General features: G+C 42.7%; 1 protein-coding gene across 2 annotated transcripts; it reads left to right on the top strand.

Moving 5' to 3' along the window:
* Positions 1–4229: 4229 nt before the first annotated feature.
* On the top strand, positions 4230–20346 carry chrd (chordin). Of its 2 annotated transcripts, none has more exons than XM_067508424.1 (21): positions 4230–4623; positions 6800–6903; positions 7086–7209; positions 8979–9131; positions 9372–9489; positions 9759–9846; positions 10856–10997; positions 11270–11407; positions 11677–11759; positions 13402–13549; positions 14834–14940; positions 15092–15371; positions 15504–15745; positions 15852–15965; positions 17031–17222; positions 17357–17450; positions 17641–17697; positions 17878–17981; positions 18228–18491; positions 19172–19265; positions 19373–20346. In XM_067508424.1, exons 1-21 carry the CDS (start codon positions 4482–4484, stop codon positions 19435–19437), a joined length of 2853 nt encoding a protein of 950 aa, XP_067364525.1. In that variant the 5' UTR covers positions 4230–4481; the 3' UTR covers positions 19438–20346. The 2 variants fall into 2 exon arrangements, with proteins under 2 accessions (XP_067364525.1, XP_067364524.1); XM_067508423.1 differs by having other exon boundaries at positions 7083–7209.
* Positions 20347–22221: the final 1875 nt, after the last annotated feature.

Genomic DNA, 22221 nt, shown 5'->3' with positions numbered 1-22221 from the left:
GTGGCGGTGTGAAGTGAAGGTTTTTCCTCTGAAGTTTCGCCTGTCTGCAAATTGATTCCGTTTGAATGAATAAACATCAACTCTGCAAGACTTCTCCCATTTGCATACTGAGTGAGGAAAGGCCCATTTGTCTCTTTCCGTTGCCCAGAGCAACACAAAATTAGCTTTACAACTGAGCGGGTCGCCTCTTATTACCATCATTATTAACATCAGCATAACAGTGGCTGTAAACGCACCATGCGTTTATTGTTTTGTTGCTCTGTCATTTGTCATTTAGGGACAACTCCGCGGCATCTTTTACGGCTCTTGTTCAGAGGTCGCCTAGTCTACATCCTGCGTTTAACTCATGTGCAATGATGCTGTTAGATAACAATTGCAGCTTCCATGGTGGAAGAAATATGATGCAGTGCGGTTCAGTTGTGTTAATCTGATTCTTTTTGGGCGTTAAAGATCCTTTTCCAGCATCTCAAATCAGTTGCTTCCCTCAGATGTCTACAGGAGATGGAATAAGGCACCACGCAAGTTAGGAATGGAAATAGACAATTACAGCTTTTTATCTTAACATGAGTCAGACCTAATTGGGTCTTTAAGGTTAATTTCCAACAAACTATACGAGAGAAAGTGGAAGTCACGTGCTCAAAATTGAGAAGAATTTGGGAGCATTTTGGTGTCAATCCTTTAGAAAAGTTTATTGTAGTATAGGGAAGGTAAAATACACACAAACACACACACTTAAAGCAGGCGGCTGATTGAAAAGGAATCCCTTTTATGTTTCTTAACCATGCAGCCATGGTTATTTGTGCGTCATTGTAAAAGCAAAGGGTAAAACATGTCATGCGTGTTAATGCAGCAAGCTTCCATGTGATGAGTAACAGGTGGTGTGTGTGTGTGTGTGTTTGTGTGTGACTGAAACGGAAGGGAGAGAGGCACATCTGCCAGGGTATCGTAGCTCACTGGATGAATATTCACACACACACACACACACGGGTCTGCGCAGCAAACAGGATGCGGTCCTCTGTGAGTGTGTGATGTAGTCAGACGGAGGTGGGGTGGGGGGGTGATACCGTTAAACAACGCGCATTTATGACCTGCAGCCCGAGTGTCTGACAAACAAGAGCAAATACACAGCGCGATGATCGAGAGTGAAGTATCCACATGTGTATCCATCTAGCTGCACCATTATGCCATTATAGATGATTTACAGCCGAGACCCCCTCCACACACACACACACACACACACTCCAGGCCTGACTGAGCGCAAATGTCGATAATGCCCTTTTAATGACGTTCGCATTTGGGTCTGTGAGGTCTGTTGCTGCATATTTCTTCCCTGCCAGCACTGTTTCATATCAGGTTATTGCTCTCCCCTAGGAGACATTCCTGGACTGTGGAGAGATATTATTTAAAAAAGAACATTTGTGTCTGTTTGTAATTAGGTTCTGATCAGAGTTTGGTCGGACTCATAACGCAACGAAATGGTTAATCGATTTTATTATGCTGTAATGTTTCCTGACACATTAGACGTGACTACAGAGTTTATTCCCAGAGTTTTCTCTAATCACATCGACATTTGTGCAGATATGGAACCAAGAAGAAAGTTGGTCCAAAGAAAAATAATTTGTGAGCCGAATGCAGCAATATTACAGTTAAAAATTTGCTTATTGCCAATTGTCGCACTCAGCTTAATTTATAAGCACATATTTGTTTTGTTCTGAGCTGAAATCAGTTCTGCAAAAACAAAACAGCTTCACACAAATATTTGCAAGAATTACACGTTATCAATGTTTCCATTATCATTTGCATCCAGACTGGATGACTGGATGACTGTGTCAGACGCAGGAAGAATCTGGTACAAGGTGCGATTTTTACTATAATGAAATGCAGTTTCACACAAAATGTTGGTTTCTTAATCGGTGCCGGACGTCTTTAATACACAAAAACGCGTTACCGTCGTTATTCCAATGGAGCTGTTAAGTGCAGTAGGTTTTGTTAGCTCCAATAGACAATTTACCATCCAGTCAGCCTAATGAATCACCGTGTGCAGGGCAAAACAAAAGCCTCGCTTATCACTCCATGATGAAGTGCAAACAGGCCATCATCGACTCCCATTACTGGAGGTGGGAGACCCGCGTGAAGTCCCACACCCGGATGGAAGTCGCTCCCACAGGCCACATAATGTGACACATGCATTAAAATAACACCTTGCGCTCGCACCTTGCTCTGCCATTTTGGCACGAATCCGATTAGATTTGGCGTGTTTTTACGCGACGTTATAAACACGTTTAGTGATAAAGTTTAGTTACTTCAGCAACTGGACTAAAGTAACCAGGAACACAGTGCGCATATTTAATGCCAAAGGTTGCGGATGTTATCTTGATTATATTTAATTTTACTTTATATAGTTCCAGGACAACAAACAGTAAACATGCCAAATTATGTGAATAATTAGACTTTATCATCATCAACACCCCCCCCCCCAACTCATAACTCCTTTATTCCACACATCTCACTGATATTATAAGCCTGGCCTTTCTTGAACTCTAAAATCATCACCCATGAGCACCACTATAGTAATGTAAACTTGAACTGGAGAGCGTTTGTTCTGGCCCCCAAGGGACCACTGTGAGGAACTGGACTGTTGCTCAACTGCTCTGTTTTGTTTAATGGGAACATTTCCCAGATCTAAATAGGGCCTAATAAATTCAAGTTGTGAAGCCTCATAGTGGCCACTTCTCGTTTTAAAAGATGTGAGGTTAAATGGATGTTGGGCCCTAAGTTCAATACTGAAAAGCATCACACAGGAGTTTATTAAACAAATAAATATGCCTGTTTTGTTCATTTCAAGTTTATTAAACTTGCTTTAATTCTCAAACCACCTAATAACTTCACAAAGGTTGTGATTGAATGAATGTGCTGCTCATGTTTAACTGAACTTATTAAATAAAGTTTTTAGAGACACAGAGCTACAACATTAACCAGCAGACCCCCCACCCCACCCCCCAGCATGGATTGTTTGAAAGATAAAACACTACAAAGACTCATCTTAAGAACCCGTGTTAAATGTAATCATGGTTGTTTCTTTTGATGATTATTAAAGCAGAGTTAACTATGCATAATTAGGGCTAGTTTCAGCCCCCCCTTAACAATTACACCTTTAATTGTATCATCTTCAAAAGTTGCCTTTGTACACACCTGTGTTCAAATGGCTTCAAAAGCTGCAGCAGTGAGTTGTTTAAGTTAAAGGAAGAAGTGACATTAAACTAAGAAAATGCTAAAAGAAAGACAAAATGACTGAATGACCCATTCAGCTGTGGGTTTAGTGAACTGAATCCAGCTTCATTCCCTAAACTCAAACATTAATGTTGCAATAACATAAATTCTGGCAACTTGCATGTTTAAGGTAGCAGGGAAGCTTCATTTTCAAATGAAATGAAGCGAAAATGATGTACAGTGTAATAAATGTCATTTTAAATCCAGGTAGGTTTTTCAGCGCGCCAAAAGAATTAGTTTGAGGTCTAACAGAGGACAAGAGGCCTGCAGAAGACCAGGGTGAAATGAAACGAGTTGCCTTGAGGTATTCCAAGTATTTTCATTTGTTTCTGTTAAGTCACTTAGGTCTCAGCTCTAAACACACTTGAAAAAATAGACAGTGCAGCCGGCAGCAGACAGCAGCAGGCGTTCGCACATTCCTTACTGTACATGATCTGGAGATTCCCATTTTTATTTAAAGGATCCCAAATGTAAGTGAGAAAATCAGAGCACGCATGTTATAAATGTATCTGGAGGACACGTGACAAACAATTAAACCAGCAAATGCATGGAGGAGCGTTTGGTAACACAACCAACACAATAGTGTAATGATATAACATTTAATTTGCATCTTACAGGAAATAGAAATAAAAACCAAACCACGGGAATAAAAATGTCACTACAGAATGACATTGGCTGCTCAAGTTATTATAAAACTTATAACTGTTTAATATTGATATCATTCTATATTTTTCTTTCTCCCCCAGAATTTGTCCTAATCAAACAGTGCGTAGAAAAGTCTTTGGTTCTAATCAATCAGACAAAGGCTCGTTTCCATATCCTAAGTGTTAGTGGATTGATGGGGGGGTGATTTCCCTTTCCATCACCCACCCATCATCCATCCCACCCATCATCTCCCCCCACCCTCCTCCAGACCGGTGGCTGCTTGAAGCTGTCATAGGAGCCGGCTATAAAACAGAAAGGGACGGGACTCTGAGGAGGGTGTTGGTGCTGAGGACAGACAAACGGTACAGCTGATCAGCCTGTGTCCCGGCTTCGGGAAACCTCAGCCTGGAAACAACTCGGACTTTCAAACTGGTGAGCAACACTTGGATATAAAGAGGAAACTTAAGTGGTTTTAGTCGCTCTACAGACGCTCCATACAACGCTCCACATCGGAGGTTTAGAGGGGAAGTATTCTGTGGAGAGTCAGGAAGAGAGGGAGCTTTGGGATGCTGCTTCCCTGCGCGCTACGTCCCTTGCTGTGCGTACTGAGCTGCGCATGGCTGCACATCGGAGTGGCCTCCCGGCTCAAGTCTCCGGCTCTGCCCATCCAGTCAGAGAGAGAACCGGTGCCGTCCAAAGGCCTGTCGGGTAAGAAAGCAAACTCTTTTATTTCAAAGCTGTTCCAACGATGAGTCTTTATGCATGTTGTGCGAGGGAGCCGAGAGACAAACCGAGCGCAGGACAGCAGCAAAACTTCGTTTAAAATTTGCTTATTTTAAAGTTACCAGTCCGGTCATGTTGAGTAAAAATGAGTGCAGAGTGACTATACTGTACCCTACAAGGAATTAGTGGGGACCAGTCATCGATCCGGCAAACATCCAATACAACAAGAAAAAATGTTAAGCTTTAAACTGAGATTTGACCCGGCTCAAGCCAAATTGTGACAGTGACAATAAACGATACCAAAGTACCAATTTAAAGTCTAATTCTGCGCCGAGTTGAAGTAAGCACACTAAAGCATCGTTACAACCTGAAGGACAAATAGGAGGTTTGCGCGATTTTGCAGAAAAAGCAGGAAAACTATAAATGTCCCGATTTTCTCACGATGTTTGGGATGTTGTGCCAGGGCCAGGCGGTGAGCTCCATTTCTTCTGGGTTCACACGCTGTGAAGGTGGCGTGGCTCAATACTCCGTGTAACCTAAAAACCTTATTAACTTCTTTTTTTTTATTTGGTAAATTCCCGATGCTTCCTTGAAACGTCTCTCACCGTCTGGACTGTGTAAACTAGCGGCAAACATCTGAGTCATAACCGCAGTGAATGCCGTTTGATTCATGTGTGAAAGCCCCTACATACAAATCTCTCTGCGGTTTTTCTAAGGTAACTACTTTGGAGTCCAAAACTGTGGGAAATCCACGTTTACCACCGACATAACGTGTAATTCAGCGTTGGAAAACTGTAATCAATCGACTTTCCATTACAAGCATTGGCTCCTCTGAGATGATTTATTTCAGCAGAGAGAGAAGTGGCAGGCAAAAGCGAGTTTGGCTCCCCCGGTTAACTGGACTGGACTGTTTAAAGCGTGTAGTCAGTTTAATGAAAGAATAATGTGAACCAGGTTGGTAGCAGTGAGCAAGGCTGGCCATTGAGCCTCAGCGAGGTTGGCAATAGGGTAACAGAACTGTTTAGTGTATGTGCATGAGTGTGTGTGTGTGTGTGCACTAAAGGAGGCTCACCACACACACACACTGATCACAGGCACTAATCCAAACCAAAAATCACTATAATATCCCTGTAGGAACTCAGCGTGAGAAACACTCAATTATGATTGTAGTATAGTAATAATAACTGTAAAAGCTGTTTTTATCTCCTGTAGCACCAGTATACCAGGCACTCCCTGTATATTAGACTAGTGACATGTTTTTTGTATTTGTGGCTCCAGCACAACGGACTCAAAGTAAAACGGTGGCTGTAACGTAGTGGCTTCAGCTGTGTGAGTGTTTGAGGGTGCTCACGCCCACAGGGAGGAACTGTTGAAGTCAGGGCTTCGCTTTCTGCGTGGTCCATCTGATGTGGATGTAAACATAAAGTTAAAAAAAAACAAAAAACAAAAAAACCAAAAAACCCCATAGCTTCTGCAACCTCATCGTTTCACATCAAATCTGTTATCCTGCAGCTGAGAACAAAAGCAATACAGTGAATGGTATTACCTGTAATGACCATTTAAATATGTTTATTGTTTATGTTTATACTGAATGCACTTTATAGTATTTCTTGCCTTTTGTTGCTTGTACTTTATTAAATGACATCTGAAAATCCCCTTAACAAGGTTTGGCATGGACTTTGTGAATTTCTGGGAATCTGATAATCTTGCAGTGGAAAATTGAATGTCTCCCATGCTTGCTCATGGATCACTTAGATGAGACATGATGCATTGTCGAGTCCCACAACTCAAGAGGCATCTAGGGAGATTTAGTCGCCTCTGACGTGCCTGGGCAGTGAGCTGTGCAGGATTTATTTGTTGTAAAATATGAAAATGGATACAATGGACCCATCTGTATGTTATCCTGCAGTCAGGGGCTCAGCTGGACTTTCTTTTCCTGCTCAGAAAACCCTTATGCAAGTCCGTTCATATTATAAAATGCCTCAGCTGAATTCTTCTTTTGCTCCCCGTAATTAATTCTACCATAATAGCCCAAACCTCATATATAATCCTGTAATCAAAACCGCCTCTGGTTTGGAGTAAGGCAACGAATTGTGATTATAACCATCCAGTGTTTGACCCTGAGGACGGCCGTGTGTAATCAGCACTGTTTGTGTTGCAGGATGCGCATTCGGAGGCCGATTCTATTCTCTGGACGACACATGGCACCCAGATTTAGGGGAGCCCTTCGGCGTCATGCACTGTGTCCAGTGCCACTGCGAATCTGTAAGTTCTGTCTAAAATATGACTTTTCCCAAAACATATCTGTGCAGCAGTGGGTTGAACTGTAGCTGGACCTCCAGGCGAAATTGTAATCAGCTGTTGAAGCACAAACGCAGATTCTGTCACTGTGGCGTTTCAGGCGACGGTTGGTGAGCGTGATCTGTGTTTTATTTCTCTGGCAGCAGAGGGGCCGTCGTAACAAGGTGTTTGGGAAAGTGAACTGTAAGAACATCAAGCAAGACTGTCCAGACCCAGACTGTGATGATCCTGTCCTGCTTCCAGGCCAGTGCTGTAAAACCTGCCCAAAAGGTAATCATCCAACTAACCCGGTTTTACGACCTGCTAAAGCCTGACCCAAATCTATTAGAAAGCAACACACACATACAGACTGTTTAAAGCACCATAAAAAGGTGAAAATGAATGCTCTTCTCCGTTGGCACACTTTCTCTCACACCTCTCTTTTCCCTCTTCTTCTCTGTGCCTTCATTTCCCCCTTTGCACTCCCAGTTGTTTTCCTTCCCCATGGGTCAACTATAGTGAGCAGCTTCAGAACAGCTGCTGGTCACAATGAGCAGGTCAATTGATTTTCCATTTCACCAAATCTAGTAGACATTTTGTCCAACCCGCCACAACTAAGTGAACGACCCATCTAGCTTGTCCTTGTTCACATGTTGCCTCTTACCTTGTCTGCACACGCAATTGCACCTTATTAGAGAGTTTGAGCTCCCCTGTCACACACACACACACACAGGGTGGGTCCTCAAGCTGCGCTGTTATTCAGCAGGTTGTGTGTTTTTCTTTGCCATGTGTGTGTGGTAATGGAAAGAAAAGGTAAAGCCCTGTGGGGACAACACTGTGCTCTGTGTGTGTGTGTGTCAAGAATTGGATAGACATATGACTGTGTGGTCAAGTTTTAAGGAAAAGGTTGAGTGTGTTTGTCTTAGCTTTGGAACCAAAGCAGCAAGTATGTTTGTGTACTTGATGGAAAATTGTGTGTGTGTGAGTGTGTGTGTGTGTGTGTTTACTGTACTGTGTATGTGTAATGACTGGCACACCTGAGGATATACTATTGTGTAGAAGTGAGAGAGACACACTAACCTAGAAGCCCTTAGGCCATGCCCATTGGAGCAGAAAAGAGAAAAAGGAATGATAGGATTTGAAATGTGTAGGCTATGTGTGAGTGTGTGTGTGTGTGTGTGTGTGTGTGTGTGTGTGTGTGTGTGTGTGTGTGTGTGTGTGTGTGTGTGTGTGTGTGTGTTATACACTTCTAAGAAAGAAAGCAGGCAGTCGTGGGGAGCTCCACTGAAGACTTGTAGAAGTAAAGTTAGGCTGACTAAGAGAGACGGTTTGTGGTTTTCTATCTCAGGAACAACTACGTGTGTCAGTATTTGGCTGAATAATCAGCGCTGCATGTGTCACTGTGCATGTTCATGCGTGTGTGTGTGTGTGTGTGTGTGGAAAGCAGTGAGGTCTACACATTACATCAGGACACACAGCAGTTTGTGTGGAACAGTGGGTCAGTGTTGGGATCGCACGCCAGTGTCGCTCCCAATTTCCTTAAAAATCTTTTCAGCTGCAGTAGACCGTAGTTAGTTGCCCCATCTTCCAGTTTCGGCTGTTTCTTCAACATTCTTCACCTGTCTCATCAAACCTCAGTTTGTCATGGTTCCTCCCAGGCTCATTTCACACTTTTTATCTATATGCACAACATAATCAAGGGGGAAATAAAGTGGACGGCCAATGCTTTGGTCTCATCTGTGCACCAGACTTTGGAGACACTGGAACAGATTGTGTTTTGAAATGTTTGGGTTCACATGGTTTATCTTGCCAGGGAGTTTTAAAATCAAACATTAAAAGTCTTTATTAGAATCCCGAATAACACTACGGCCTGTTCGTCCAGAAAAGTGATAAATAATAAAACATGTTCATATTTGTACCACAGCAGAGGCCAACAATAGCTGTGTCTATTGGGAAACTGCACATGTAACATCGATACAACTTTATATTTGCATTACTTTTTTTGTAATAGTCATTTCAAATACACATGTGGCTCAACTTTAAGTGGTTTTTATCTACAGGTGACAGTGACAACAAACAGACGGACTCTTTGCTGGACACCTTTGAGTATTTCCAGGAGAAGAGCAAAGCGAAAGAGGACGACCTTCACAAATCTTACAATGACAGATCCTACTTGACCTCTGAGGAACTGGGACCTGAGGAGAGCCGCACTGGTGAGTGGGAAAACCTGTAGACAAACCACTGACACACACATTAAAGAGAACTTGACATAACTGAGAAGAAATAAAAACAATCTCTGACACACATTATACTTAAATATATCTGCAAGCCTGAGTTCACTCTGAGGCTTCACACTCTGAGGCTTCACACTCATGTTAAGGAAAATTTAGGAATATTTCTACTCTATTATATTTCATAAGTAACCATCTCACCCTGTCTGTCTCCTCCTGCAGACTTCGTATCAGTGCTGACAGGGCTCACTGACTCGTGGCTTCCCAGCTCCAGCGGTGTTGCCAGAGCTCGTTTCTCACTGACCAAAAACAACCTGGCCTTCTCCATCACATACCAGAGGTAAAACATGCAATGTGTCACAATGGAAATGCCTGCTCCTTTGGGATTTCTGCAGCTTGAGTCTCTGAAGGGGGACAATTGATCATGCTAACATTCCAGCTCTCCTCTTCTTTTACCGGAAACAAAGTTGTAAACTGTAAAAGACGTCTCGATTGTTTAAAGCGTCTGCATCTGTTGCACTCAGCATTTTTAAGAAGCGAAAAAATGAGTTACATTTCGGACAATACCACTGTGGATAAAATCTCTCTCACTTTTCCCTCACTTTCCAGAATGGGACGTCCCAGTAGAATTGTCTTCCTGGATTCAGACAGGACCACTGCTTTTGAATTCAGGGTCCCCAAAGGACAGTCAGATATGGTAAGACATCACATGCATAGGAAATAATCTAAATAATAATAATAATCTTCATTCCGTATTTTTCTGGTATTGTTTCTGCATGTGTGATGAATGCTTTCACTCCAAACTCTGACTTCTCTCATTATTTACATTTTTAAAAAAAGATAAACAAACACACATAAGCACACGCTGTGACACTTCCTTTTTGCTTTGCTGCCTCTTTTTAAACATCATAAACTTAGTCTGATTGCAGTAAACACCAACAATCAGCCATTTGCTCTAACGGGTCACCGGGTCAGAGGTGTACATCACTGACTTATAAAATAAAAGGCCCAATATTATCCTGATAAATCAGTAAACCGATATGTCGGTGTAACAGTAGGACCCATACGTGCATGACCACATGCTCCCCAAGGTCTCGCTCTATCACTACACATCATTTCCTGCCAAAATACACACGTCTCCTCTTTCCATTTTAGACCACAGCACTGTGTTCAACAAGGCAGGAGCCCAAAATTGCAGGTCCCAGAAATTGGCCCATTATTATTTTTAGATAAATGTCAGTGTCAAGCAGCAGAGGACCTTAGAGAAAACACACCACATTAGAGCAAAACTTTGGGAAAGGGAGAATTTTTCACATGTTACATCACTGCCTTGCAGGGGGATGGAGAGTATTGCTCATTAAAACTGAGATTACATAAGAACAGAGGGTGTCGCTGTTGAACAGATCACAGACCCCCTTGAGGCAACTTTGTGATTTTGGGTTATATAAATAAAACTTGATTTTATTTCATAGTCCTGAACTCTGAGTTATGAGGTGTCGGCGCACCGCCACATTTCTTCCTCTCAGGAAGAAGTTTAACGTTGAGAGTCTGCAGACAGAGGTTGGGAACACAATCACGTTTTGATAATTTTACCAGATGTGCACAGTGTTGTCTGTCTGAATGGATTTTTTTTTTTAATTAACAATATGCACCTCACCAATATCCACCTTACCTATGTGTGTTTGTGTGTGTGTGTGTGTGTTCAGATCTGTGGAGTATGGAAGAACGTGGCTAAGCCCCTAATACAACAGCTGCAGTCTGAGCAGATGCGCATCAGTATGACGACATCGGCAAACAGACGAGAAGAAGTGGAGGGAAAGATCATCAAACACAGAGCACTGTTTGCTGGTGAGTGTGCATGTGAGATATTATTGCATGCTCATCCTTTGTTGTAATTTTCCTCTTAGACGTGTGTGTGTGTGTCTTTGTTTTGTAGTGCACAATAAACTCAATATTTACAAAGCGGTGGAATTGTATACGGCCCTATGTAATCTTTAAAAGCCCTGTGTGGATTAATGTAGATTAAAATTTGGGTTTTATTTACAGTTAAGAATTTGTGGAGACGTCCAGTCCTGTAAGAGAATACAGATACTGAAAATGTGCATGTGTCTTCTGTACAGAGACATTTAGCTCAACGCTGACATCAGAGCAGGAGAATTCAAGCATGGGAGGCATCGCCATGTTGACTCTGAGTGACACGGAGAACAACCTTCACTTCATCCTCATCCTGCAAGGCCTCATCAAACACAAGGCTAAAGGTGAGATGGGGGACACACTGTAGGGAGACACAAATGCTACAGTAGAACTGTAGTTTGGACAGAAACAATGGCTGAGAAAGAGCACAGGCGATCAGTTAATCATATCCGGAAAAATAAAATGAAACCCCCGGGAGCGGAATCACCTAAAGGATTATTTTAGTCCATCAGTTTGAACAGTTCTTCTGTTCATGGAAAATCATGGAATTTGGAAAGGGAGATATTAGCAGCAGACACTAACAATCTGTCTCTCTCTCTTTCTTTCTAATCAGAGCCCCTTGTGGTGCCAATCCGAGTCCAGCTTCTCTACCGCCAGCACATCCTGAGAGAGATTCTTGCCAACATCACCTCTCACGTGAGTAACACATTTACAAGCATTCAAGGTTTGCTCCAAGCTGATACCAGCGGTGAAAAGTGCTCAAAATTTTGCAGCATATATTTAATTTTTGCATTTTACATTTTGCAACTGCTTGAAAAATAGAAATAGAGAGAGATTTCTGCAGATTTCTTAGGAAAAAAGCGTTGCTTAACCAGCATGGGAATTGTCGGGGAAAAGTGTTACCTGGCTGGCACAGACTGAAAATTAAGTGGTGACTGCAGGAGGAGCAGTGTTGTTGTTGGTTAGGAAAATGCGACACACACACTCACACACACAGTCCCAGTCCCCCTCTTCCTCACCTCCTCTCATAGACGGATGTGGTTGGGTCACCACATCCTAGTGCTGTTGTTGTCGTCGCAGCTCTGATCACAGCTAACTACCCCGAGATGTGACAAGAAAACTAGATGGAGAGGAAGAGTGAGGGGAAAACAAGGGAGGAGAGAAAGTGTTTGAGAGGAGCACTGGAAGGAGACAGATGTGAGCGAGGGATGAGAGACAGGGAGAAGTTAGGGGGGGAGCGAAGGATGGACTGCGTACACACTCCTCACACATGTCAGTGGTTAGTGGTCTGTGGGTTGAAATGGATGGAGGGAGGAAAGAGGGAGGGAGAGGAGCGATGAAAAGCGCGTCTGTTTTTAATTCTGCCAGGAATTGCGTGAAGGCCCGATGCGCCTCTGTTGAGCCTGGCGGTGAGAAAGACCGTGAAAAATATGTGAAAAGTTCGAGCTCAGCAACGTGACCCCTCAAAGTGTCCTCAAGCTAAACGCTGAAACCCAAACCGCTGACTCATTTAGAGTCTAGCTGAGTAACACGGGCACATAAACAACAAAGCATATACAGTTTTTCACAAGAGTTGATGCTTGCCTTTATTTTTCTGACTTTAAATACACACACAGACCAGCAAACACATCAGATTTTTAAATGTGTGAAGTCATTTTTTTCCTGGACCTGTAATCCTGACAGTATTATTGCTCTGCTTGATTTACACAAGGCCACAATATATCCTTCTGCACCTTACTTCCCTCTCATTATTCTATCCATTCATTTTCCCAAATACAAGTCACCCTCTCTCTATCCAGACCCACTCTGCTTTGGCTCTTCGCTGTGGGGATTTATGCTACATCTATATTTATATTGAACCGAGGCCCTGAGGTCATAAAAGTAACATTTCTTCAACACGCTCATACATCTGTCTTATTAATCCAACATTTCTCAACATCCTGACCCCCCCCCCCCCCCCCCCCCCCACCCAGAGTCCAGTCTGTCTGCTTGAACGTCTCAGTGTGAAACATGTTAACACAAAATTAGCCAGATTCTTGGGCATAGTTTGGTGGTTTCTGAATTTGTGATGCTTTTGTAATTGCTGTATTAATCTTTACTGTTGGTTCTGTTTTCCTTAAATTAGCATAAACTGCAGGGAAAAGTTGTTTCAACAATCTGTCTTTTGTCGAAACAAATTGGGGGTCGGTTGCATCAGTAACATGTCAGCATTGTACCAAGATCCTGTCAACACCATCTTAACAATATAATGTGACATTTTCATATTATTGAGGAGAAATGTATTTACAGTGGAAACTCGCTGACTCACATTTAACCTCCAACTTTTTCCTCTGTGCAGGATCCTGATTTTGCAGAGGTGCTGACAGACCTGAACAGCCGCGAACTCTTCTGGTTGTCTCGCGGTCAGCTGGAGATCACCGTGGCATCTGAGGGTCAGGATCCCCAGCGCATCTCTGGCTTCATCACGGGCAAAAAATCGTGTGACAGTAAGTCAAACGCACCTTATTCCAACGAGTCGGTCCCCAGCACAGCACATCCGCTCAACACGAGATCCGCTAAGAATGTGTTTTCCATAGCAGTTGGTTTTTTCTCATCCATCTGTGGCTGTTTTTGTCATTCTCCTCTATAAATACTTCTTTTTCTTTCTGTCTCCATCCTTTCAAGTCTTATCGCTGGGGGAAAACCATGTTTATAGACCTTCTGTTTGACTTGCTGGCCCACCAAGACTGTGTATGCATGTGTGTGTGTGTGTCTGTGTGTGTGTATGTGTGAGACAGACAGAAAGGGAGACAGAGGTTTCTGGAATGTTGTGGACAGCCTATTTGTCTGAAACCGTTAAAAGCACACATGGTCTTTTCATGGGACGCATTCTCAAACATCGAACAACACAAACAGCGAATGTCAAGATGTCCAGCGCCGAGGAACATTTTGAAAGGCTCCAACACGCAAAGACGTGCACACACACCAACAAAAATGCACATAAAGATGCTTTTTTTACATGCACACTCTCACACACTGGTGCTGCCAGGGTCACAGCCTGCTGGACCTGACACTCCGGGCTGGTGTTCCAGTGCTATGATTAACAGCTTGACGTTATGCGTGAAGAATTCAAAACCCAACACGCTCCTTTCTGTCTATTCTCCTCTCCTTCTCTCAGTTTCCCAGTCTCTCGCCTCACGTCTCAATCTGCTGTCCCCTTTGCGTATCTTTGGCCTCATTCTTGCTCTCTGGCTTTTTTCTGTCTCTGTGTCATTTTTTTAAAAACTTTTTTCTCTTTACTTTTCTCATTCTTCTCTGCAATCAGCTCAGCCTTTTTAAGCCTGCTGCATTCAATAGTGGTTACCTCATTGTAAGGCTTAACCTTGGGTGGTTGTGTGTGTGCCAGACAGTGAAACAACATGTATGTTTTTTGGCCCAAGGCCGCTTACCCCATTACACAAGCGCACATGCCTTCTCCTGATTAGTGGTTCATTTGAAACTGTCCCTTCAATAACTTGGTCCCAATGAAGAGATGACATTATGGGTATTTGCCTTTGATATGTGTGTGTGTGTGTGTGCGTGCAGCTGCAGAACACAAGGGAATGTACTCCTTGTCTTTTCCTTCCTTCAACCATCTACCAAATTTTAACATGATTGAAATCACTGCCTCATGCTGTCAAGCTTCTACTGTGGCTTAAAACAGGGAAACTCAGGGGGGAGAAAGCAGTGTGTATAGATTAGTAATGATCCTAAGTGGGTTTTTGATGTTAATCTGTTTTTGTATGGCTCAGCTATTCACAGTGTGATGTCCAGTGGAGATGCACTGACCCCTGGGAAGACCGGAGGTGTGGGCTCTGCTGTTTTCAATCTTCACGATAACGGCACACTGGACTACCAGGCATGTTCACTTCTGTCATTTTTTAAGACCTACAGCTCTACCTACAAAACTACACACTTTTGTTTTTATATGTCCTATGAAGCTTAAACATAACAACAAACAAAACACATTTTTGAGCTCTGCCCATTTGTTCTTCGCTCTCGTCTTCCAGGTTCAGGTTTCAGGTCTCACCAGTGAACTGGTCGGCCTCACAATTGAGCTGAAGCCAAGGCGGCGCAACAAGCGCTCCGTGCTGTACGACCTGACGCCGGAGTTCGACAAGGCCACTGGGCAAGCGGTGGGCAGCTGGAGTCGACTGGAGGCCCGACACATCCACATGCTGCTGCAGAATGAACTCTTCATCAATGTGGCCACAGCTCACAGCCAGGAGGGGGAGCTGAGGGGCCAGATCAAGGCTCTGCTCTACAGCGGCATGGAGGCACCCAGACATGGTATGGGATCAGTGGAAGCAGAGAGAGGAGAAGAAACTGGGAAACAGAGGAGAAACAGATGGAATTCTTATATAAATGTACCTTACATAGTATAATGCCCCTCTAACTTTAACTGATGTCTTCCTTCTTCAGAGTTGCCCACCCCTCTGGCCGGACACTTTGTGTCTCCTCCAGTAAGAACGGGGGCTTCTGGTCATGCCTGGGTATCAGTGGACAAACAATGTCACCTGCACTACGAGATCATTGTTGCGGGCCTCAGCAAAGCTGACGACCTCACTGTGAACGCTCACCTACACGGTCTGGCTGAGATCGGAGAGCTTGATGACAGCAGCTCCACCCACAAGAGGCTGCTGACTGGTTTCTATGGATCACGGGTAAATGAGTGTGAACACAGACACAAATGAGAGCGACTATTATGCACAATACAAACACATAGAATACATCACATAACTTAAGCTGTTTTTCTTCTCCTCTGCTCAGGCTCAGGGAGTGTTAAAGGACATCGGTGTTGAGTTACTACAACACCTGAACCAGGGAACTGCCTTCATCCAGGTCAGCACCAAGCTGAACCCTCGAGGAGAAATACGAGGACGGGTATGTAAAAAACAAAAACAAAGGCTCACTGTTAAAAGTTGTAGTTGGTTCTTTGGATGGCTCAGTTTGTTTTTATTCATTCAGCTTGTCCCTTTAGGAGAAGTATTGGTGGTAAAAACACTAATTTAAAGTTGTCTAAAAGTTATTGAAATTAGCAGCTGTAGTAGAAACATTTGTGAATAGAAGATAAAACATATACGATCATTTTAGCTCTACAGCAGTCGCAGCACAGTAAACTGAAACATAAGTTGTACAGTACAATACAGCTGTTTTACTGCAGCAGCAGTAAGGCAGTCATAACATACACAATATGTTACATGTTAATATGTTAAATGGCAACTTAGCAGCATAATTAGGCTGAAAGATGAATGATAACGTCATTTTGTTCTTGGCTTCCATCATTTGATTGATTCACATGAAAACACAGAAACAAACATTGATGCTGTAATCTGTAAAGATAATTAGACATTTCCAGCTGTGACTGGAGTGCTGCAAGACACCTTCATCTGTCTCATGCTCGATTGGCAATAGTAGCACCAGAACTAGGAGATAAAATTCAAAAAGTAATGAGATAAAAGAAAGATGAAGACCAGAGTCCTTGGGGCCTCTTTTAGACACCTGAGTATTTATATACATGCATGACTGCTCGCCCAGCACATGCTAGCACACACAAACACACACGTTCACTTGCAGGTGCTGTCTCCCTTGAGACACTTTAGTAAAAGTTTTATTGGGTTTCAGAAACACACGCCCACATACACACTCACACACACACACACACACACACACACACACACACAACAGTAGGTTTCAGCTGTTCTAATCACAGTCAGGTCCAACACATAAACAGCCATCTGCTTAAGACATGCTCCATTTAAGAACAATTAACCAGTCAGCTTGACATCAGTCAGGTGTGGCCAGCAAATGTCTTATGTCCTAACGTCTGTGTCTCTCTCTTTTTTCTTTTCTCTGCCGGTCTTTCACCAACTCCTCATCTAATTCCTTGTTATTTTTCCATTCTTATTTCTCTTTACCTGCCTCCTCCTCTTTCTGTCCTCTGTACAGGTCCATGTGGCAAACAGCTGTGAGTCTGGGGCCACGGGGGCAGTGGAGGATGCTGAGCTTGAGGACTTTTTTGTGAAAGACCCAGAGGAGCTGAAGAAAGACCCCCATACCTGCTTCTTCGAGAACCTGTACCATGCTCATGGCTCCCGTTGGACACCCAAATACAACAAGTGTTTCTCTTGCAGCTGCCAGGTAAAGATTCTTAGCACAGCTGTGAGACGAACTACTTGATAGTATAATGCATGTTTTGGCACTGAAATGTGAATACATTTTCTGTAAGAGCATGTAAAACCTGATCCGTGTCATTTTCCTGCATTGTCTCGTAGAAGCGAACAGTGATATGTGATCCAGTCATCTGTCCGGTGTTGACCTGCTCCCGAACCATTCAGCTTGAGCAGAAGTGCTGCCCTATCTGTGATGGTGAGACAGTCAGAGCTTTTGTTTGTACATGAGATGCGCAAATATTTGAAATCATGATTAATAGAGGATTAAGTGATTTGGTTATCCTGAGTTTTTGTGGAAATTTAATGATCTGGGTAAATTCCGTCTTTGCACAGTGATCATGAAGTTTAAAAGTAAATCTGTGCGTCTGTTTCCATTATGTGTACAGATAGGAAGGAGCCCAAGGACTTGACAGCTCCAGAGAGGGTGGATGAAGATCCTGAAGGTAAGAACCACTTCTCCTCTCTCCCCTCCTCTCCCTGTGTTTTTTTTGTCAGTTTCTCTGAAGGCTGTAGTTTGTCTCTCTCTATGCACTCATTCTTTTATTCACTGCTTGCAATTAAAACTTAACTGAATCATTTTGCCAATTTCATTCTGATTTTCACCTTTTCTTCTTCTCTGTCAGGTTGTTACTTTGAAGGTGACCAGAAGATCCATCCCCCAGGAACTACATGGCATCCCTTTGTACCTCCCTTTGGCTACATTAAATGTGCCATCTGCACTTGCAAGGTAAATATACATCAGTCAACCCGTTCTCATTTGGCTGGATTTATTTTCCAAAAGCACTTACTGGATCATTTATCTTGTATTAGGCTCCAAAGTCAATCTGTAAATTTGTGTTTTTAAGAGTTTTCTGTCTCTCTGGCAAATCAGTCTTATGAACCATTTATTTTTTTTAAAATTCAGCTGCATTCTTTTATTTTGACAAAAAAAAAAAAAAAAAGAGTTGCTGGTAATACTACCTTTTATTCACAGGGATCCACAGGTGAAGTGCACTGTGAGAAGGTGATGTGTCCGAAATTGACCTGCAGTCATCCCGTGAGACGTAATCCATCCGATTGCTGTAAGGAGTGTCCGGACGAGGAGAGGACTCCAGCAGGCCTGGAGCACAGCGACATGATGCAAGCAGATGGGCCGAGGCACTGCAAATTTGGCAAGAACTATTACCAGAACAGCGATAACTGGCACCCCTGGGTGCCGCTGGTGGGGGAGATGAAGTGCATCAACTGCTGGTGTGATGTAAGTATTGTGAGAGCCCGGAAATAGCACTCAAGGTTAAATGTTATACCTGCTTTAGTTTTACTGAAATGTAAGTAAAGATCTTATAAGTAAAGTTTTTTCTTTTTACTACTAACTACTAAAATCTATTCTATTCTTGATTATGATAATTACTAATCCACTTGCATTTTGTGAATGTGATCAAACTATGAATCACAGTTTACAGAGAGTTTAGAATAGAAGGGCTGTGAATATGAAGATCTAAGCCTATATGGATATGGATATAAAGCCTTTCTTTATCAAATAAAAATATACTGTCAGCGTAAAAACGAGTTAGATAGACATTGTTAGACACAGCAGGAGGATTTTCCCTAAAGACGTTGAAAAACCCACCAACAGGGTAGCAGTGAATTCAGCACCTTGACAGTTTTCTATCAGAAATTTGTGGCAAATGAATCAGCCAAAAAAGTGCAAAGCATTGGACTTAAATTGATCAGGTGGACGTAAAGCACAAGCACAATATTAGCTTTTATGGTGGCAGTGTGTCAATCCAGCCCAAAAATGTAATGCAGCTAATAATGAAGCAAAACTAAACAAGCTGTGGGTAATAACACAATTGTAGGCCGTACTTCTTCACATTTGGACATTCTTGTCAAGACGACGGACTGACCGCCCCCCTTTGTCCATCTTATTCTCCACAGCACGGTGTGACCAAGTGTCAGAGGAAGCAGTGTCCAATACTGAGCTGCTCCAACATCACCCGCAGAGACGGCTCGTGTTGTCCCGAATGTGTCGGTGAGCGATGAACACCCACAGTGACCTCAGGCCGCGTCAGTCACACCATAACACAAAGATCCTGCTGCTTGAGTGATTCTTAAAGGGAGTTTTTCTGTTGTCCGCAGATTCAAATGAGGAAGACGACCTGATGACGAAAGCTTCAGACAAAAGACAAACCTGGGCGCACTGATCCGTAGAGGCTGACCAAACCTGCCCGCTGCCTCCTCCTCCTCTCAGATGAACCCAACCCCAGAGCTGCACACTGGGGTCTTCCTACCAGCCCCTACCCCCACCTCACACCCACCCTGTTATCAGCTTCAGGATTGTAACGAACAGAGAATGATAAAATGACTCATTATATGAAGGGATGAAGCTACGAAGAGGACCAACCAGACTTTTCAAACCTGCTGCCTTCTGCTTCCTGCCTTCGGTTTTTGCTGGAATTTCTTTTTTGTTTGTTTGTTTGGTTTGCTCTGAAAGCACCTCAACGGGACAAAAGATGTAGATGATGCTTTATAATACAGATGTCCAGCTGTGGATTCTTTTTTGGGAGTTGTTGAAAGACACCCAGCTGAATTTTAAGATTGAGCAAGTTGTATTTCGCTGACAGGACTTCTTCTCGAAGTGCAGCCATAGCTACTGTAGCTCTCGGCGTCCTCACTGGATCCATTGAGGAAAGTGTTTAATTTTTGGTGAATGTATGAGTGTGACTGTGTGCATGTGTGGTTTTTAGTCATTAAGACAGCAATACACAAACACAGTAAAGTCAATGGATTGTAAGAAGGTTCATCTGGAAAATGTGCATCAGTTCATCTGGTATTTGTTTTAAAAATATATTTCCACTCAGTATCAGTTCATTTGGAAGAGAAACTCGAAATGGTCTCACTGTTTCACACTTAAACATGAGCATTGTCTTCACCTCCTCTTGATTTCATTGCTTCTCTCCTTTGAGGGTTCCTATTTCTGTTTCACATTAGGTCATATTTTATGTTGTGTTTTAAAGAAAAAAACATTGTTGTTTTTGAATATGAACTGGTTTGCATTGTGTATTTATTGAATGGCGTGGAGACAAAATAAAAAAAAGATGTTTGTTGGTGAATGAGTGAATGCCTGCGGGTTTGTTTTGGATGCTGAAGCTAACCAGCTCCCCCCGATAATCCAGCCCTCGTTTCCTTTCTGCGTTTTTATCGTGGCTTTTCATCTTGGCTCCCTGGGATTTCAGTTAGTCCACGTTGTTGCTGTTCTTCTTTGTCTTTCTGTTTCTCTTTGCTCACAATTTTTTACTTATGGAGCTGAGATTACAGCGAGATGACAAACCCTTCCTCTCTCTTTCTCCATAGTCACTGCTTCTTTATTGAGTCCCATTATCATCATCTGTACCTTCTTTCCTTCCATCTGTACCTTTTACTTCTTTATTCTTTTCATCTCCCCAGATTGACTCAATTTTATGTTTGTACTGTATTTTTTTTTTCGATTTTCATTTTTTCTCCACTTTTTCATTTGTTCTGTTTTCCTTTTATTTCACTCTTTCTTCTCTTGCCTTCCTCCTTAGACTGTCACCACATGTGCTCAGCAATGTTATGACCCTGGTATACTGTGCTTACCCATGCACATGCTCGCACACACACATGCAGAGCGCAGACAGACTGAAACATAAACACATATGCATATACAAAGTTAGAAACTCCTGAATCAGGAACACACACATTGCCTAAGGGCAAGCAGAATTCTTTCCAATACACACTCACATTCACTTAAGTCTGCTGCTGCACTCTGCTGGTGAGAAAATGCTATCACAGGAAAAGTGCCAACTTTAGCCAGCCTGCACCTGTTGACCTCCCGTGTGTGTATATGTGTGTGTGTGTGTGTGTGTGTGTGTGCATGCGTGCATGGATGTGTGGTACTGTAGCAGCTTGGCTTTGATTTATATCTATCACCGCTAAGACTAAAGGGTACTGAAATTTATTTCTCTAGCTATCTCTCTGTCTTTCTCTCCCTCTTTCTCTCTTACACACACACACACTGGAAATATAAAGATAAATAACCCTTGTCACAACAGAGCAACCCCATCCTCTTCCACAGCTCATTATGTTCAAATATAAGTTCATAATATTTTTCTCTCTCTGAACCTGAATTTTGAGAAAATGTTCTGGCCCAAGATCTAAGTAATCTAAATAATAGCCCTCCTCCTCTAATGTTTTCTCTCTTTTTTTTACTCTTTAATGAATGTGTACACATACATATGACCTCCAACTGAAAGTCATTGACTTTGTGATTCATACATTAACATTAGTGCAATCATCATAAACCCAGCTCACACAGGGCAGATATGGCACCACAGAAGTAATACTGCAGCGAAACTGGTAAAATGCACAACGAATTTGGAAACTAAATTTAAAATTTGTTTAGTACATGCAGGAGGGCATTTAATGTGTTGTTTGATAGGGGAGAATCCATCCATTCATCCAATATCTGTGACTGCTTGTCCTGTCTAGGGTCTTGGGGGGGCTGGAGCCTATTCCAGCTGCCAGGGTACAACCCTTAAGAATGACTATATTTTTATACTGCTTTAGCTTTAGCTAGGTGCAGGTTGATACACATCTTCCCAGGTTGCCACAGACTACAGCTTTGAATGCTTAACCTACTCCCTGCAGCTCTGACAAGCCCCTTTACCCCCCCTGTCCCTGCAGGCCTAATCCCAACTTGACAGTGCGGGTGTTCATTCCAGGACAGTGGGAGTGAAGTTTACATTTTGTCTTGTTAATTTGGAAAAAAATTATAAAAATGTAAAATGTCTCAACACAAAAAAGTTATACTATTTCAAAAGACATTTGTCTGAAACTGATATACGACAAGCTGTAATTCCCTTGAGACTACTTGAATTACAAGGGAGAGGGAGCAGACTCATCAATATTTCACCACTGCTGCCCTCTGCTGTGAAGAGCTGAACCAACATTTTAGGAGGATTTGCAGA

This window comes from Channa argus, chromosome 6 (genome assembly GCF_033026475.1).
Source record: "Channa argus isolate prfri chromosome 6, Channa argus male v1.0, whole genome shotgun sequence".
Classification (NCBI taxonomy): Eukaryota; Metazoa; Chordata; class Actinopteri; order Anabantiformes; family Channidae; genus Channa; species Channa argus.
The sequence above is the reverse complement of the archived record's forward strand: the minus strand, read 5'-3'. Positions and strand labels throughout refer to the sequence as shown.

Coding starts and splice junctions, on each gene's coding strand:
- chrd (XM_067508423.1), top strand. CDS start 4,482: ATGCTGCTTCCCTGCGCGCTACGTCCCTTGCTGTGCGTACTGAGCTGC. Junction 4,624..6,799: donor GCCGTCCAAAGGCCTGTCGG/GTAAGAAAGCAA, acceptor TTTGTGTTGCAG/GATGCGCATTCGGAGGCCGA. Junction 13,550..14,833: donor GGGCAAAAAATCGTGTGACA/GTAAGTCAAACG, acceptor TGTATGGCTCAG/CTATTCACAGTGTGATGTCC.